The sequence below is a fragment of the Ylistrum balloti genome, unplaced genomic scaffold (assembly GCF_031769215.1).
Source record: "Ylistrum balloti isolate Yb309-2 unplaced genomic scaffold, AGI_CSIRO_Ybal_v1 Utg369848, whole genome shotgun sequence".
In the NCBI taxonomy this organism is placed as follows: Eukaryota; Metazoa; Mollusca; class Bivalvia; order Pectinida; family Pectinidae; genus Ylistrum; species Ylistrum balloti.
Genome location: NW_026782002.1, coordinates 73,868 through 93,992, shown reverse-complemented (window position 1 = coordinate 93,992; position 20,125 = coordinate 73,868). Strand labels below are relative to the sequence as shown.

At 33.0% G+C, this 20,125-nt stretch overlaps 3 protein-coding genes across 3 annotated transcripts in view; 1 reads left to right on the top strand and 2 right to left on the bottom strand.

Annotated features, from left to right (window-relative positions):
• Positions 1–2,761: 2,761 nt before the first annotated feature.
• LOC132545442 (wolframin-like) lies at positions 2,762–9,753 on the bottom strand. The gene is made up of 5 exons (XM_060209126.1): positions 9,687–9,753; positions 7,893–8,099; positions 5,836–6,039; positions 4,987–5,126; positions 2,762–4,551 (listed from the first exon to the last, which is right to left on the bottom strand). Exons 1-5 carry the CDS (start codon positions 9,751–9,753, stop codon positions 2,791–2,793), a joined length of 2,379 nt encoding a protein of 792 aa, XP_060065109.1. The 3' UTR covers positions 2,762–2,790.
• A 123-nt stretch (positions 9,754–9,876) lies between these two features.
• Positions 9,877–13,582, top strand: LOC132545443 (transmembrane protein 177-like). The gene is made up of 3 exons (XM_060209127.1): positions 9,877–10,009; positions 10,813–11,004; positions 12,368–13,582. The coding sequence occupies exons 1-3, from the start codon at positions 10,007–10,009 to the stop codon at positions 13,235–13,237; spliced, it is 1,065 nt and encodes a 354-aa protein (XP_060065110.1). The 5' UTR covers positions 9,877–10,006; the 3' UTR covers positions 13,238–13,582.
• A 4,946-nt stretch (positions 13,583–18,528) lies between these two features.
• The window catches only part of LOC132545447 (putative phosphoenolpyruvate synthase), a 33,446-nt gene continuing 31,849 nt past the window's right edge, over positions 18,529–20,125 (bottom strand). The window contains exon 39 of the mRNA XM_060209130.1: positions 18,529–19,395. Within this exon, the coding sequence (XP_060065113.1) occupies positions 19,310–19,395 (86 nt within the window). The 3' untranslated portion in view covers positions 18,529–19,309. The remainder of the gene's footprint in view (positions 19,396–20,125) is intronic.

Sequence of the window (20,125 nt, the reverse complement as noted above, 5' to 3'; positions counted from 1 at the left end):
TCATGTCCACAAAATGATAAACAGAAAATCCTTAACATGAATTTTCAGAATAAGTAGATTTTTATGAGCACTGTTTATCCAGTAAATAAAACGCCAATGAAAACCACAAAATTTGAGCCTTTTACAGTATCATGATGTCTAAACACCGAAAACGAGAAACCCAGTATCTAGGATCTCTCTTTTGAATTGTTAACATCACAAATTATATTTACAAATCAGTATTTATCAGTTAAAAAAGAAAGACATCTACAAAACTGATTTTGGTCTCATTTCTAACATCACAACTTTGGTATGAATTAAATGAGATCAAACCAGTGTCCAATAGAAATAAATCTTATTTCAAAGCAAACAAGTGACTTTGTCCCCACTACTGTCAGTACAATCTTTGAACTGTTGAAATATCCACTACAAATAAGACATGGTAGTTATTATCCTGGTACTTAAATGCAGATATTATATTTCTTGAAGCCCCATATATTTTGAAATCATATTTTTTTATAACTTAATATCATGATTAAATCTTGATTATTGAGTATTTTATAAAATGTATTTATATACTTTAAATATATCCATTAAATGGTATAAAATGTTTCACTTATTCATTAATCTCTACAGCCAAAATTCTTAACACAAATAAGAGATTCCTTTGTATTTGTACATATACTTTCAGATTTATAGTAAAATAATATGATTATATGTATAAAAATGTAGGCCTGATATGTACATGTTGAGATGTGTTGCTTAAAATCACACATGATCACATAAAAAATATGAAAATTATATGTTAATAGATGTAAAAAGAGTATTCAAAACTATAAAGTTTCAGAAACAATAAAACTGAATACAGCCAGATATCTAAAAAAAAATCTTAAATATCCCTCAGTTCCACCTTCTAAACATTCCTGCTGATAGTGCAATGTGGCTGTCATATATTACATTGCTTACTGATACAAATATGCATAGGTCTTTCAACACTGTATTGAGTTATACCCCTTCATTTTAGTTCACCATGCTAGGTTTAGGTTTGAAAATCTATAAAACTTAGATTAATATCACAAAAATTGCAAATGAATTTGATAAAAACATCAGGTAAATAATATACAATAATCCCCACTTATTTATTTAAATATACAATAATGTATACAAAACAAGATAAAGCATGTCACTTTTACATAAAAAAAAATTTCAAGAAATCTTACTCTTGTGACTTGAAACTTTAAATCTTGATGTATTTTTAGATAAAATGTAATCTGGAAAATTTTTTGACAGTGGGTCCCTATTATATAGACATCTTGAGGAGAAATTTAGACATTAGGTCGAAGACGATGGGTCCCATATAAAGTATGCAAAAAGAGACAATTTTTTTTTTGTATTTGAGAAAAGTAAAGGCATTGTGTTCATGTACACATAGTCAAGTAAATAAAAATGAAATATTTAAGACTTTGTTAGTTCATACAGAGACATTGATCACAATATTTCAGCATCTTGAAATGCTATACAAAGGGTTCATAATTGCATAGATACGACATTTTAATCACTGAAACATCTCTTAACCAGACTTTTCCCAAAAATTCAATATCTAAAAAATATATTTAATAATTTTACATGCAATTTCGAAATATGAAATATATTATTTGATACTTTCATACAGAAATTAATTAAACGTATACAAAAATCATTAAAACAAAACATGATTTGTTTATCAAACAAAGGTATCAGTCTGAGGCAATTTAATCAAGTCCTTAATACAAAATACTTCAAAACAATACAAAAAGAAAAATAGAAAAAAAAAAAAAAAAAGTAGGATAAACCTTGGCTCTTTCAAAATAAACTTCCAAAATTATCTGCCAGTAAGCCAATACCTAGTCATAAACCCACTAATATGTATTGCTGTTGAGTACCATTACCAAAAAAAATGCTATTTTCTCTATGTAAAATAAGAACTCGTCTTGATGATAACAGCTTGTGCACTGGTTTCCTTTATCTTTAATTGAAGGCCAGCACTGCATATTGACAAATACTAACTCTGGCTATGAGGAATACCATCTAAAAACTGATATAAAAACAAAAATTAAAAGTCAACTTAGCATCAGAATTACAGGGATTACATCCAAACTTCAGATCAAAATTCAAGGACAGCTGACCATTCATTTCTTCAGTGCACTGATGTCTGAATTAATTAAATTCTGATATCAAAAACAATCTCCTCTTTTTAACCATGTAAAATAAATCAAAGTTAAGGTACTTTGCTCACATCTTTGCTTAAATCTCTCTTGTTCTGACAGTATACCAGTAACACATAAGAACTGACTAGTGAAAATTACATACCCAGCATGCATTTAGCATACAATGAAAAGACATATATATTAATACAACCCACTTAATAAACTATAGCCCAGCTAGCTTGTGAAAGAAAACTAACTACTCTAATTGAGATGTAACATGACATTTCACTGGCGAATGAAAATAATCAGAGACATTACCTCTACAAATTTCTCGTTTGCATATCTAGCTTCGATGATGACAGGTAATGATCCTGATTAACTGACAAAAGATCACCTGATTTTTAATTTACTAACATCAAAAATCCTGAATAAGGTAACCCAGATTTCTGAAATATTATGATTTTGCTTTTTAAAATCTACATGAATTAGGTATATTAGGCTGCCCTAAATATCCTTAGATTCACTATAATTCAAGTAATGCCAGCAAAACTTGGTAACTTATACTGGCAGTATATTGCTGTTTTCTAGGTATTATATTCCTATATGTGCTTTTGGCCTTGAGAAACTAAGGAGTATATTCAACCAAAGGATACCAGAAGAAATTAAATGCAACAGTGACAGCTTCATTCATGGCTTTTTCAATGATTTCATCATCATCTTCTTCTTCAATCATTTCCATGACTGGCAGCTCTCTGCTCAGACAACTAATATGTTTCAGCTTCAGATGTAAGGCTTTTGTCCCAAAGCCATCATGAAGAGTTGCTGTAACTCTGACTTTGTCTTCAGCTTCTAAAGCAGCAACTGTTGCTTTAAATCCATCGCCCGCATCCAAATTAAGCATCACAGAGTCTGGCATTTCTACATTGACCAGAAATGAGAAAGTGTCATGTTTCTTCAAGTGACAGTCTCTCCCTGCCCCTTTCATCAGCTGACAAATTTGTTGTTCCTTTTCTGTGATTTCATCAGAATCACAGTCTCCAAATTCTTCTCCGTATATGCAGCGAAGTTGTTCTGCAATAAATCCTGGCAAGCTACTCAGTAATGGTGCAACACTATTTTCAATCTTTGTAACCTTTGAACCGACAAATGTTCCCTCCCATACAATTTTCTGGCCAATGAAATGACTGCACAGCATTTGATTTGGTGCTGTGTTGCTCGTTAGTCCATCAACACAAATACTGCTGTAGTCTTCCCAAGAAAGATTTAATTTCCCCTTTGATTTGAAACTTGGTAGCCGAATAAAGGCTAGAGGGATGAAAGCTAAAACACCGAAAATTACCATGACAATAGTCTTGACATTCTTATACTTTTTATCTGTCTTTTTCCCAAAGAGTGCTTTAGTCTGTGTTAACAAAATTGGCACAGACAGCATCAGAAGAGCTATAACAACCTTCCCGAAAAGCTCTGTGAGGAAAAGACGATAAATGAAATACAGAAAACCTCCGAAAATGGCTAATAATATAAACGGAAAGAGAAGAGGAAGAAACAAATAGCCAACACCAGCACGGGCTAATCCAGTCCAGGTCGTAAAAGGAAAGAGTGACGTCATGAAATTCCACCAGAAGTAACAGATTAGGTGTGGAATCAACACCCGGTACAAACCATTGAAGGACTTCTGCATCGCCATGATGATAAAAAATACACCAATTACAATGTGTGAAAGAGAAGGAATCCCGAAATTCAGAGAAAAACCATAACCAAGCTCTATAGAGAATAACGAACCTGTTACAAAGTGTAGGATCGGGGTGATGACCGGTATGTCAGGAAATGCATGGAAAAATGTGGGAAGCGAGGCGAGAAAGTTGCATCCCAATGCCATCAGTGTGATAAGATCATGACTGTCACTTAACGCAGAAAAACAAATAGCAGACAACACGCCAGAGAGTATCATCAATTCAGAGCAGGGTATGAATAATTTGTTAGCCAATGAAAAGCTAACTATCAAAAAAGGTAAGGCACCAAAATACACCAAATATGGTGTTAACGAGTTCCATGAGTACTGTGACTTTGTATCATCAACATCTACTCCTACATCATAATTCTTGAGAATGCTTGCCATTGCAGTAGCGTCCCTTAACTTCTTGCTCTTGTAGAACATTTGTAAGGTCGAGATAACCATGATGGTAATCGCAATGTAAAATACAATGAGTGGGATAACAAGAAACAGGAGCTTTGTTGATATGAAACTGTACAGAAAAAACACACCAAGCAAGTAAAGCTGATTTGTTGGAATAAGGGACCAGCCAAATTTCAAACCTTCATCAGAAACCCATTCCAATGCCTCATCGAAAAGAACCATGGCTGTAGCTTTCGGATGCTTGATAACCTGGAAACAAGATATAGAATTCAGTCTCAATTAGTTCCTATACAATGCAGAAAAACACATGTACTGTGATATTCTCAAATCTCTAGGCATAATAGTTTCGAGTAGTGTATGATAGATACCTAAATTTCAAACTGGAAAATGCTACCCATAATTATTGAATGTTTTTTTTGAAAAATCATTTTTCAACAGTTGCGAACATGATATTGCAAATTATATTAATCAGGCCCAGATATAAGCACCTGAGAGGTCTTACTGTGGGAAGAAACCAGAGTACCAGGAAAACCCATGTGGTCAGATAAGTGACCCCCCTACCTTTACACTTCTGTTCCAGGAATCAAACCATGGACGGTTAGGTGAAAAGTGTGTACATTACAATTGCTTCATCTGATCACTCCATAGTTATCTGAACTTCATCATATGACATTTTGACCTTACCTTGTTGATAATTCCAGCTTTTTTGTACTCTTCTGATTGGGAATCTTTTTCTGACGATGTCAGAGTTATCTTTCCTTGAATCTTTTTTGATAAAACTTTGGCAAATTCTGTTTCACTGATGTTGTCACCAATCTTCTTACCTAATTGAATTATTGTGTAAAGAAAATGATAAAATGGTATTGTCAAATAACAGTTTTACAATCATTATGCCTTTATCAATTCTTTATCATAAAGTGCAGTATTATTTCCTATAAACTGGCATTACCTTTGTCAATCTTTTATAATACTTTTCTTTAAATGGTAAAATTCCCATGGCACCATCAACATGTAGATACACAAATTTTCTGTAATATTTTTATAACTAACTATTTACATACTGCAAAATCATATATTTTGGTGAGTTGAAAATGTTGTTGTTTTCCAAAATTATCTTTGTTAGCACTTTACTTTGTGGATTAATCTTGCTCACAAAATTGTCAAGCACTATAAACTACGTTAACATTTATCTGCTTATCATTTTGTGGACAGGCATATTCTTGGATTTTAATTGGTTTTAGAATACACAAAACAAATTTCCAACCAAAATCAATTATTTTAAAATAGGTGTGGCTTTCACTGACAATCAATAATCAGAGAAAAATTTAAACAGTGTTTGATTTCTTTACATTGATACAACAATGAAATCATAACAAAGTTATGCTGTAATAAACAGAAAGTTACAAGATTGTGAATTATTTATAGAACAATAGTAAAAGTTAAGGGCCTCCATGTTAAGTTCTCCTGAGGTCCCTTTACCTTTTTTCTCCTACTTCTAGTGAGTATGCAATAATCTGAACCAAATCTTCTTACCTGCAGCTATAAGAACTTTCTCCTCCAAAACATCTCCCCCTGATACTTTCTTGACTGCTGTGATATATTCTTCTAAAGACATCACTTTCTGATGTGTCCCTGACAAGGTGTGGAAAAGACCACAAGATGCTGACCGCACTTTCTTCTCAAAGTTACTTGTTTCCACACACCACTGAACATTTTCTTCATTCTCAGCTGTGATGCCTTAAAATGAAAGATGAAAATAAAGGAAAATACTCACATGGCATCAAGATCAGTTTACGTCACAACACACATGACAATAGTTTTAGCCTCTGTTTATAAACTCTTCTAACTTTGACTTCATGAATTAATATACACTGTACAGTAAATATTAAGTCCAAACAAAATTAAATAGAAATTTTCTAACCCCTTGGACAAATTCTAAATTCTGATTGTGAAAATAAATTAAGAGTTTGAACTATCAGAGTCAACATTGCCCAAGATCTTGACAAAGTTTAAATGCTTCCTAGCAAGACAGGAAACTACTGATCGCTAATGGCATACTACTTTCTGAATCAAATTATAAATTACTGCACACTGTACTGCAATACATGTTAATTAACTGTTAGAAAATCACAAGATTTTTTTTATTTAGTTCTTCATCATGATGGATATCAAAATGAGGAAACCATGTCAACATAGCTCCTTAAAAGGTGTTTGTCTACTTGTGTATTGGCAGAAGTTAAAATGTAGTATTGACATATCAGTATTGAGAGTTTAGATTGAGGCATATGACAACAGATTAATGTTTGTTAAAATCTCTATGACTCTTACAATTATTCTGAGAGTCTTGATGTGATTATCTTATCAAAATGTAAAGTGAAACACAGATTCACTCGGGCAATACACATCCCGTGGTCCATATATACTGAGAACATGTAATACAGAGTTGGGGCCTCAAGTTGTGTCAGTTCGCATGTGCATGTTCAAGCAGCAAAATGAGAGAAAAATGACACTAAATCAATGCTTATAAAGTGACATGTATGTGTATAATTTGATGGTATCACTTGCTTACGATGGTCATTTATAGCCTGCTTCCCACAGCATTTTACATTGATGAGAACAGTGACCACCTGGAGCAATTATTGTGACACCAATATCTTTATCAATAGTTATACATGCAGTCTAATGTTTGAACAATTCAAATTCAAATTCAAAATGCAAGTGGAACAAACCTAGAAAGGGTTTATAATATAACTAGACAGAAAATTATTGTTTTTATTGAAAAAAATCAGATGTTTTACCATGCTTCACTTAAAAGAAGGAAACTTTTGTCAAATTACTAAATCTTGAAATAAAACAAAACAAACAAAAAACAAAAAAAAGATATCTTTTCTCACAGATCAGTATCTAGAGCACCAGCTGACACAAGGCCCAAAACTCCACACTAGAACTTGAGATTGTACTGAAACAGCAACTCACAAAAGGCCTGATGATATAAATATAGAACCCAAGACCAAATCAAGTCCTCTGAGGGATTCAACGCTGTAGTTTGATAGGAACCCCATGGAACCCCATCTGACAAAAGGTCCATACCTCTAAGTCAAAAGAACCTTGTCATATACTTAATCTGACACAAGGTTCATAAGTCTTGTTAAATGAACCTTATCCCCATTTTCTGTCGAATGAACCTCATCCGATTATGTATCTAACAGAAAGCCCATAACTGCAGTCAAATGAACCTCATCTGGTCTATGTTGGACTAGAGGCCTATAATTCCAGTCAAATGAACCTTGTCAGATTTTCAATATTGAACAAAAGGCCCTTAATTAATCCAGTACTTCTCATGTAAAATATAACCATAACAAACTACAACTATCTAAATCCAAGATGGCTGTCTGTCAGTCAGCCATTCTGATTTTTTTCAGATGGGTTATGAACAAAGCAAGTAGGTAAATATAATTCTAATGATGCTTCTTTTAAAGTTACAATAACACATTTAGAGTAAATAAAAAAGATAGGGTTGGAAGGATAAAAGGAAGCAACATAATTTTGTTATGCTTTAGCAGTTCAATCTAACTGAACTCAGTTCCTACCTGTTTTTGTTTTGAGACATTTTCCCAGCTTTTTGGTAGCATCATCATTGCCTTGCTTTGATGCCTGCACAAGCCAATGTATAGCTTTCTGAGCATTCTCCTCTCTTTCTATTCCAGAATCAGCAAGCTTCAGAAGATAGTCTCCCAGTTTCACCTGACTTTCATCTTTACCATCCTTGGCTTCTGTCTCCCACTGATTTAAAGTTTCTGCACAAAAAAACGAAAGATTTAACATAAATGTACATTAAAATCTTTTATTCTGTTTTACTTTTCGTCCAAGTTCTTAAAAACTTTTTACTCTAAGCATAATAGGACATCTATAAGGCTATAAGTGTTATACTAATTAGAACTGAGTTCATATAAATTCTCTGTCTATGAGATAGGAAAGAGCTACAGATATTACTTAAGATTTCTAATGGATTGTCTTTCCCTTTCTGTACTTGTATCTCAGTATATTTACATTAGGGTGAATACACATTACTTTGTGTACATTAGTGTAGCCTGATTTAAAAAATTAACAACAATACTAGTGAATATTTACATGTAATAACCACAGGTTTTCATAAAATATCTAATCAAGTTCAGAAGTGCCAGAATCACTTCTGAGATCTGTCAGTACACTAATACTGAAATCCACTACAGAGACTAGGGCGGAGGATCATGAAGTAGTCTCAATTCTAACATCAGTAATTTTTGTAGGGTTTCTTTTTCAAGCGAGTACAGAACATTCATTCCAAAATTGTAAGGAGTCCCAATACTAAGAGATATAGTTGGTTCTCAAAATTTGAGCAAGTCCCACAGGAAAAGCATGAGTCCAGGACTCAAATATTTGATCCAAAAAATTTTTACTTAACCAATCACAGATACTATCATGATAAGAGATGGTATATGTAATTGGCTTGGCAAAAAATTAAGTTTTTCATAAAAAGCTACCTCTACACTAGCCAGTGTTGTTTTGTATTAAAGTTTACGTAAACATTCTAATGAATTTTTATTGTAATCATAAAATGTTTAAGAGTGAAAAGTATTTCACATGTCTAATTCATAAATTATGTAAGAAACTTGATCTCAGAGACATAGTGGTACCACTGCCTGAAATGGTTCTAAGCTATCATATGTAGAACACACCATCTGATGACATTTTTACATTTCCTTTTTAATCTAGCTATTGATCTTATATACATGTATGATCTTATATACATATGTTTCATATCCTTTCTGCGTAGGTTTATGTGCATTGTTCATTTTTTTGGATAGATTTCTTTGAATTTTTACTTATACTATTAGAAATACGTACCCAACCTGTCCTGTTTAATGTTAACATTGTTAAATACAGCTATAATAGCGGACTACTACTATAGTGGAATCTGGACTTATCTCCGACCCGATAGCTAAATAATAATGTATGGATGGTGGTTGTTAGACGCATACAACATTAATGTTGCTCTTATTTTTTTTTTATTTTTGTTTATATCGGTATAAGGATTGCAGAATATTGTTAACAAGTGAACCTCTCAAGACAAGGGATTGTTTATAGTTATTGCACGACATTAATTTAATAATGCTGACTCAGTCAAAAAGCATGTCAATATATTTCACGCTTCAATAATCACCGGCCTTCTGTGATCATAGCTGTCTGATTCAAGTCAGGGGCCGGTTTGCGGACAATGTGAAAAGTTTTTCAGTAAAACATCACTCCACATCTAGTACCGCATGCTATCAGAATGTAGCATTCATTTGCCTTCAAAGAATCGATTGATACATGTTTTTAATTGTTTCATGTCCATTACAAACCTTTAGAAACTTCGGGAACCTCAGTTTGTTTAGACGGTGCAGCAGACGAGTCCTTCTTTTCAGCCATTTTGTTTGTTGCGGAAGTCGTAAAGCTTCCGTACGTCTGGGTTACGTAGTTGTTTTACCGAAACGTCTAAAAGCTTGTTGCTTAAGCGTTCTTATTACACTGAAACCGCCGATTGGTCCTTTACATGTGCAAGATACATGTAGATGCAAGATTGATTGGGAAAGGTCAGATGTTGATCTCGAAATGCTATGTCGTCATGAAGTGTACTTCAGAGATATATTGAAGGACCATTTTGATAGTTTCAGCCCAACACATGGTAAACAGTTGTTATAATGTAAAAACGTTATTGCATCGAAATGAATATACTCATGTCAGCAAAGAAGTAGCCACAAAGAAGCAATAATTATCTTTATAATTGAAATCAGAAATAGCAGCTCACAGCTGTGTAATTTTTAATGAATCGCTCGAAAGCTTAAGATGTTCATACAAGACTAGAGGAAAATAATCTGAATAGATATAGAGTGTCTTATGACTGGAATAAATTGGAAATGACCCCTTGGAGGATTCCGCCTTGGGACTCGTTTATGTATTTGACAATCCCCCTTATTGTCAAACTTCGAAATAAATGAGTCCCAGAGAGGAGTCCCAATAGGGATTAGTTCAGACAATGCTCTGAATAGATATTAATCAAGGATGACATGGAAAAACATGCAGAATATGATAAAAAGACTTACATTGTTTCTGAAAATATCTTTGCTTCTTCTATTAATCTCATGTATGATCCTATATCTACATTAATGTGCATGCTTGATGTTATACCTGTAGTGTTTTTATTAAAATTTGAAATGAGAAGATGATCTTTAAAAAATAGCCTACTGAATATAAATTTGTTGAAGTATCATTCAATACATTTTCTGAAATAAATCTGGTTCAGAGTTTATGAATACTTATACCTGCTTATCTAGCTTTAAATGACAACACTGATATATGTATGTAATTTAGCAGTGTTACCATTGTTTCATGTTTCTTACGAGATTAATTTTACACTAAATACTTAAAAAAACTTGGATTCTGATTATTGAAGAAGGGGAAAAAATAATGCTTGATATTGTTTTTCAGATGGCTGCCAGAATTTTAGAGTTTTGGAGAGCAAACTCAGCATATGCACATGTTTTTCTGGGTAATGTTTGGGTTGGCATCGGAGCTTTTACATTTTATAGCATCGATGAAAAACGGGAAAACATCTCGCTCCACCAGAGGTCGGGTAAACCTATAGAGGTGGACAAGAAAACACTGAGCATGTCACAGGAGGTACGTTCTTATCTCATGTGGAAAGGTTAGAAAATTAACTTAAGTCTGAAAGGTTGATAAGGTCCACCACACTTTCCTGTACTTCAAGCCCATAAAAAGATGTTGACTACACTATTAAATATTGTAAGAATGTGCCTAGTTCTATATAATCCTAACACAGAAATATCCCATATGAATTGTGCAAAGCTTCCTTGGCCCTAACCAATCAATTTTGCAATTGTGTTTATTTGAAGCCAATAACTACAGGATTTTTTTTTTTCATAATTCACTAACTGTCTGAAATCCTTGAGTTACATTAGCAGAGGTCTGAACAATGAAGTTTAGGACTGAAATATTTGAGTCCTGGACATCTTATCCTTTTCCTGTGGAATCACTTAAATTTGGAGGAACCACTTATGTCTCAATGTAACTGAACTTGTCAAAATTTCAAAAATGGTGCTCTGTATTCACCCAAAAAAAAATCCCACAAAATTAACGCGTCTAGCCAGTTATGTATATGACTAATGCTGCATATTATCAAATAAGTATTTATCCCTGTTCAGCAAAGTGTAAAATAAATTCTACGCAATCAATTTCAAGAACATGTTACTAAACAAACTCTCTGCTAATAGGATTAACAATTTTAGCAACTATTCTTACTTCAAAAAGGTTTTTTTTATTTCATCCATAACAAATAAATGGTGAAAATAAATGCACTTGATCATATTGCGATTGCAGTGTTTTCTTAAAACATACAATATTTATAGCTGGAAATAAACACAGGGGGCCTTACATTTTATACACCTGCTAAAACATTTTGACTAGACATATTATAGTATGGTGTAGTCTGTTTGTTTTAAATGTTTATTTGTCCCAAGATCTCCTCCAACGTTCTCTTTCAAACTTGGTATGCTTTTAATCAGCATAAGATACATCTGTTATTTCCTGAATGTCATGTCAATACAACTCTTTCAGAAAAACTTTTGCTTTTGTTTTTTCTCAGTCTTCATAGTCTGCTTTTTCAGTTTTCAACCAGTCTCATTTAAAGTTAGGAGGCATAATAATTACCATATACATGAACAATGTTTTTCTCGAGTTTGATTCAAATGATTTTGGAGAAATTATTGCCTCCCAGTAATCTTGTCTGGAGATTGTCATAAGGACCTTAAATTTGTCGTTCTTCATAGCATTTTGATCGGGAAATGTTTGTTCTACTTTCCTATTTTTATTTGTCCTGATACAAGAGTATTCATTAGCATGTTACTTGGAGTTAGTGGGTGGGCCTTGGTTTGTAATCTTAATCTATAGCAATACACATGTGTGTGAGAGTGTTTTAAAATAGTTTTCATTTCAGTAATAGTCATTGTCCTTTTGATATTTTTAGGTTGTCAGTGAGACTATGAAATCACACATAGCTCCAGGAAGAACAGTTCCCTTGTTACGGCCTCCGTATGTTACCATCAGTTCAGAAGCAGAGAGTGTAGGTTCCATACGAACTAGTTTGGGCGGTGCTGTAGGAGTACCATACTCGTGGCGATACTCCAACACCGACGACATTGAGACTGTCGACATTTCACTTTGCAAGAAAGCTGGCACTGTTTTAGCAAAATGGGTAAAGCAATTCCACAAATATATTTATGGTCTGCCAAAGTCATCAGATTACAGTGTTGTTACTGTAGCAGATGTATGCTGTGATGCTGTTAAAACGGAAGAAGATATCAAAGCTATAGAAGACCTTAAAGCATCCTTGATATTAAGTGAAAAGGCGAAGATATTCGCATTTTTGCGTGAAATTCAGTGTGTGAATAGTCATCATCAGAATGTTGTATTGGGATTAGGTTTACTGTTATTAACCATGGGCGGCACTTTTGGATATTATATACAAATCCTATTGCAGAAGAACAAAAGATTAAAGCCAAATCTACTGTTACCAATGGTGGTGTTTGCACATTTATTTACTTATGCTGTGAGTCTGGTATGGATTAGGGTTGGCATGGATAACTACCTCAGGATGCGGGATGCAAGAATTGACCAAAGCTTTGTTGAAAAAGAATTAATAGAAGGTGGAATCGAATACTATGAGAAATTAATACAGAAAAATATAAGTCTTCGAACACTTCTTGGATCAGAGGGCGAAAAACTTTATACTGAGAGAGGGAATGTGATCTATCCAAATTTGCGACTTCCTCATCTTCCACTCACTAAGCGAAGAGATAATTTAGTTCAACAGGAAACCGAGGTCATAAGGATTTGACAAAGCTGATGTGTAAGCTGTCAAAATATTCTATATATTTTTATGTCACCCCAGACATACCTTTATGTAGGGGCAAAAGTGCGTATCACTGGTAGGTCAAAAATGTTAATTATGAGACTATGAAATGTTGCAATGTCTGTGATTGCTGAAGTCTTAGTGAAAATTAATGTTTTGCAAGATTTCAATGTCTTCTGTGTGTTTGAACTGAAATTGATCTATCATGGGTGAATGAAGATTATTTTGAAAATGTTTAAGATGATCTAAATGGGGTTAACAATGATCTAAATGGGGTTAACAATGATCTAAATGGGGTTAACAATGATCTAAATGGGGTTAACAATGATCTAAATGGGGTTAACAATGATCTAAATGGGGTTAACAATGATCTAAATGGGGTTAACAATGATCTAAATGGGGTTAACAATGATCTAAATGGGGTTAACAATGATCTAAATGGGGTTAACAATGATCTAAATGGGGTTAACAATGATCTAAATGGGGTTAACAATGATCTAAATGGGGTTAACAATCAGGTAAAAATGCAGAACTCAACTTGTTTATTCTGTGGAGTATGTCTGCTTCTGTGTTGGCAATGGTTCTGATGTGTTGTATTATCAAGTATGAAATGATCTGCCTTATGTGTTTGTAGCACCTCTATGTAGCTTAAGGTTTGAAATTTGCTATAAATAAAGTATTTTAGACTTTGATCACTTTTGATTTTTTCTATCTCTATCTGTTTTGATTATTGACAATGTCTGTGAAAACCTATTGTTATAATCAAGATTAATTCAATTTTACGAAAAACATGAGACTTTTGTAGACCTATCAGCTATATATTTCTCCAAAGAGGAAGAAACCAAATGGCACAACAACATAATGAACATCCCGACACGTACAGATACAGAGCAAGTCTAAAAGGAGCTAGTCGTGATCGTGTGGCTTGTACATATAATGTAAATACACATTTAGTTCATGAATAGTTGTTATTGGGTGAGAATATTTCATAAAAGGAGAGTGGAATGTAGCATAATTTGACTTCGTCGATTTTCGGCAAACAGCTTGATTGGTAGACCATCCATCAAGAGATCGATGGATAAGGATTTGAATCATGGTTTGGCCTTGCATTTTTTTTCACTCCAATTACACACACAGTACCACAAGGAATGTGGTAGTCTGTAAAAAACTTTAATAATTAATTTGAATATTCATGCTATCAAATAACAAATTCTGTTAAATCATGTGTTTCTCATCTAAATCTTAAATGTTCTTCCGAGTCTGTTTCGTATCTCTGATAAGTGTTTTTGATTTGTTTAGCTGGGTTATTACCCCTTGAACAGTAAGTGTCATTTTGAGACAGGGTCTCCTTGTAGTAGCTGGTAGCTACCACACTGAACAACACAAGAATATCTCATCCCATCCACAGCAATAAGGGTAACATGTCTTGTCAAAGAATACAACCATATCAGCACAGACCAATCTGTTTCACAGCTTCCTGAGAAACACAAACTGTGTAGCCAGGGAGCATCAAACCACGCCCTGCAGATCTTCACATGAGGTTCTGTGGGACAACACTTTAATCGGGGAAGTATCAGGAATATGAAAGGCAGACTCAGAAATCTTTACTGCTGTAATTCTTTCAGTTATGAACTTAACAGGACCATATGTTAGTACAGATTATCTGAAATATCATAAAAACAATTGAAAACATGGACATAACTTTATTCACTTGTTTACTCTGAATGTTAGTTTAATAGATACACAAAAGAATGGGATCATTTTAGATCATGTCAACAACAGCTAATCCACTGTGTAGACAATCAAGTTAAACAACCATGTGGGCATTCAAGTAAACCTTGTTGGCAGTCAAGTGAACCAAACTTGTTGGCAGTCAAGTAAACCAAACTTGTTGGCAGTCAAGTAAACCAAACTTGTTGGCAGTCAAGTAAACCAAACTTGTTGGCAGTCAAGTAATAAACCAAACTTGTTGGCAGTCAAGTATGGTAGTCAAGTAAACCAAACTTGTTGGCAGTCAAGTAAACCAAACTTGTTGGCAGTCAAGTAAACCAAACTTGTTAGCAGTCAAGTATGGCAGTCAAGTAAACCAAACTTGTTGGCAGTCAAGTATGGCAGTCAAGTAAACCAAACTTGTTGGCAGTCAAGTAAACCAAACTTGTTGGCAGTCAAGTATGGCAGTCAAGTAAACCAAACTTGTTGGCAGTCAAGTAAACCAAACTTGTTGGCAGTCAAGTAAACCAAACTTGTTAGCAGTCAAGTAAACCAAACTTGTTGGCAGTCAAGTAAACCAAACTTGTTGGCAGTCAAGTAAACTTGTTGGTCGTAATGATTCAAAATCAGTTTTAATAACAGAACGACTGTGTGACCTGTAACATGACCATGCTTTGTAAAAAGTACAATTTTTAGGTCTGATACATCAAATCACTTACTCGGTATCATATATGTGGTATAATTATTAAGGTAATATATATCGATCATAGTTGAATAAAGTGTAAGAACTTGTCACAGCTGATAAGTACCATACAACTATCAATGTATTGTAATAAATAATTAATTTGAACCTTTTGCCTTTTAAAAAATAATCTTTCTTGTATAATCCACAATAAACACCTACATACCCGTAGTTTTTTTTTCTTTTTCTTTTTGTTGAAACTTTCTTGGAAAGTTTACAGCAGCAGAATGATAAATTTCTTTCTTTCTATTTCAAATGAAGATTTAATGAACTTTTAATTAAAAGTGACAAACATTTCACAAATAACCTGATGTCACTTTGAAAGCGAAATAATGGTCCACACAATTAAAATAGCATTAGAAAAGAAAAAGAAACAAATCATTGTCTAAGCATAAAAAAGTATAAACATCCAGGAAAAGAGATGTGACAGAAATGTGATAAAGAAATCATTGACACTGTTTTAACACATTAATCACATGACTTGCAGCACATGTTCTTGTTATTATACTGTTCTTTATCAACCCTCAAGTTTCAAATCATACTGGATTAAAACATACTTCATTAGTTAAATATACATATATATAATTAATGTTATCAATTTATGTGACAAGGAATCATAAGATATATAGCATCAACCCAAGAGAAATCAATAATGCCCAGCGATTGTAATGTCCATCTCCAGCACCTTAATCACAAACAGGAAAACAATGGATGTATAATGTTACACTTACTAACCATGCATTTTTATCATTCATTTTACTTTATGTATAATGATTTTTATAGGTTTTGATTCAGTCTTTTTTTATTTTTTTTTCTAACTAATGAAAAGATGTGAAATATTGCCACCAGACAAGACATTTGAACTGAAAAGAAAAATAGTGTGCTCAGATTTGGAACATATTTGTTCATCAACAGAATATTTGGGCGAAGTAAATCAAGGTCCTGCGCTGAATGTCCAACACAGAGTTGTAATATATGAAAAAACAAATTAGTCAAGATTGTTCAATACATGTATAAGTGCTTTTAAAAAAAAAAAATATTGAAAAAACAAAATAAGGAAATACCGGTATGTAAATTGTATACAATCATTAATCAAAACGTAAATTTTACAAATATCATTCACACAATGTACCTCGTCAATGATAAAAAAATTTTTTTCATCAGAGATGAATACCCACTTGTGAGAGTGTTCTTAAAATGTTTCACAATTTTTTAAAATAAAATAAATCAAATTATTGAATTGCGCTTCTGAAAAAGCATGGTATATGAAATATGCAGAAATGCTTTTGAGGTTTAAGAACTGATCACCTTAAAAGAATTTCTGATCATTATAAAAGCAACAAAGAAAGTACCAACATGTCAAAAGAAACTTAATTTAAACTCAAATTCAATGAAACTAGGGCAAATGTGAACAAAAGCAAGATGTACAAAGACTCCTGAAAAAAAATACGAGGAGAATAAGACCAGGCATTCCAGAAGGGTAAGCATCTTTTCTTTCAACACTGATACTCGCCATGTCAATTATTGGTCAATCCAAGTAAGCAATTTCATGTTCTTAAATGTTTTTTAAATGACAAAGCTATGCATCTGAACATCATATTTCATCCTACCCCGATAAAATAATGATAAATTGGAAGACAGTGTTCAAACTGAAAGATCAGACTGTCGGATAAAAAATGCAGGTAAAATGATGAACAACCATCATAAATCTTAAAATATAATGGATAAAAAATTCCAGTAAATCAATAAATTTCTTTTGATATGATGTCTAGTAAGTAAATAGCATGATGAATAAAATTCAGTGCATACAAATATATGTAAATACAATGATAATACAAATGTATTTTTAAAAAATCTCATTTTCATCAGGTAAATCAAACGCACAAACAATTTTTTAATTACATGTATACAATAAAAAATTCACGAAGAGAAAAAGGATTTGATTAATGCGATTTCAGAAAGACTTCTGGAGTCTTATCTAATTTCAGTGTATTGTATACAAAGGTTGTATGTTATTTTACTTTGGTTTAACACACAAGTTCCACAAGTGATTGAAACCCAGTAAAGACACCAAGATCCAATCCCCACTACAGAAATAACATACCAGATACAGCCAGTGATTTGGGCAAGAGAATGACATTTGTTTATATCAAATATGAACAATACAAAGAAACAAAGAAGACGAAGAAAAGGAACTAAAATTTGTATGTCATTACCTCCCTTCTTTGTCTTCTTTAAAGGACTTTAGTTCTCTAACAGTAAAAAACTGAAAATAATTTTGTCAGATATGAATAAATATTATTGCAGGTTACTGCTGCAATGTATATTTGATTCCCACCATTTGTTAAAAATTCATGTCTTTTTAAAACAAAAATGTAATTAAACAGACAGCTAGTCCATTGATCATATTTGAGCTGTTCACAAAGTAATCTTGTTTTAGGCAAAAGTCGCTTGCTAAGTAATAGTACTTTTTGAGAAAATGAGTTAATGCAACTTTAAGTACATAACTAGTAAAGATGAGGATAGAAGTTCCCTTTTGTCTTGTATCTGTTTGATATTTCCAAGCAACATGACAAAAAAAAACACCCCAAAAAAAAGATAAATAAATTGATGCATAATATTCATAAGAAATTAAATTTCATTTCACAAATTCACCTCTAATGCTAGCATCTCATTCTTTATACTTTTGTTTTTCAAACTGCAGACATATACATTTGTACAAAACTTAACTAGATAAAGAAATGAGACTTTTCAAGTCTGTTTATCTACAAGGAAGAATCCTAATTTCACTCAAAGTTTTAAATTTTGAAAAAGCAGCATTCAGACATTTTCATTTTACTAAAGAAATAAATTCTTTATGTTGTACAGCTTAATTCTTAACTTATTAAGCGACAAGTTTGACATAAAGGGTTAACTCTGAAAACACCAAGTTTAGAACTTTTGTTACTCACCCTTTCCCTACTTCTTCTCTGCTGAAGTTAAAATATTAGCAATTATATTACTCACTTTTCCACATGCTGATTGGTCAAAACACCTCTTAATAGGTCTAGATATATTGTGGTGTTTACTAAAACAGACATAATCCATGCACACGAGGTGAATATAGCAGCCCATAACCCAATCTAGCATGTCATAGTTCAAATTATTCTGATGTAAGATCAATTTTCATATATTGGCCTGGAGGTCATCAACTCCAAGCTGATATATAAAAGTCCAGAGAAGGTCAGAATAATTTGACCTTGTCACAGGTGCTGTGCTACAATTTTTGACCAATCATAAGACTGGATTGTCCTCACAAGATAAAATAATTCTTGGCTTGAAAATAGCTGTATGATATGTCCCTCCCTCCTGATATTATAATATCTAGGTCAAAGGTTTTCAAAATGAATATTAATAAGATGCTGCATATTTTTCTATGGTGACTCTGCATGAGTATTGAAGTTTGCACGATAAAACTGATGACTACAGAAAACAATACTAAAAGTGTTACAGAGCCTGTTACATCTTACTTCTCACACAAATACAGGTATCAAAAATATTGTGCTCACAATTCATCAAATATGATTTTCATAATTATACTGTTCTATACTTCTATGACCTTTTATTCATTCCTGCGTTTCTATTTCCATCTTTTCCTCATCAACAAGTTTTTCTATCGTACCAGTCTTGCCGTTCAGCCTCACCAAATCTCCTGAAAGAACATTCATCAAAAATAAAATAGAAAATGTTTAAGACATGAATGTTTCTTCTTCAATGTGTTAAAATATATTTCATAAATTTGTTTCAGTTGTCAAATTTGACCTTTGACCCTTTTACCTTGACTGATGGCCACCTCAATATGAAAAGGTGTAGAAAGTGATGTTGTGGTACGATGGTAAATATAGAACAAATCTTTGCCATTGATTTTGAACAGGACTGGACCAGGATGGGACTTAACACATGATCCTTTGCCATAAGATGCAATGGGAGAGACAAACATGTGTAATACTTTTCCGCCTCACTCTCCCACCAAACCCCTCATTCAATAAAATGTTAGAGACATGACATTTATCATTCTACTGTATAATTAGGAATTTTTGTGAGAGATTTATTTTCAATGACTTCCTAGGTAATCCACAAATTTATATGCCCATAAACTGCCAAATAAGTACATTTGTCTATGTAGACATATTAAGCTACATTTATCCACAAAATCAAGTGTCCATAAAATAGTATTTCTGTAAAAACCATGAAAACTGAGCACCACAAAGACATATGATTTAATAGTATACTTTACCATATTTTTTCAATTAACAGAACCAGAGCAAAGATAATTCCATTTTTCCAAGACTCATTATCTTAAGTTTCCATACTTTTTATTGATAAGTTGGTGTTCATTGTCAGGCTTTGATTTCTTCATAAAAAAAAATCATGTGCTATAT

Excerpts from the sequence above, each read along its gene's own strand:
- LOC132545442 (XM_060209126.1), bottom strand. The coding sequence starts at position 9,753 with ATGGCTGAAAAGAAGGACTCGTCTGCTGCACCGTCTAAACAAACTGAG. Across the intron at positions 8,100-9,686 it reads GGTTCCCGAAGTTTCTAAAG|AAACTTTAAATCAGTGGGAG; the intron begins GTTTGTAATGGA and ends TTTTTTGTGCAG. Across the intron at positions 4,552-4,986 it reads AAGCTGGAATTATCAACAAG|GTTATCAAGCATCCGAAAGC; the intron begins GTAAGGTCAAAA and ends TCTTGTTTCCAG.
- LOC132545443 (XM_060209127.1), top strand. Across the intron at positions 11,005-12,367 it reads CACTGAGCATGTCACAGGAG|GTTGTCAGTGAGACTATGAA; the intron begins GTACGTTCTTAT and ends TGATATTTTTAG.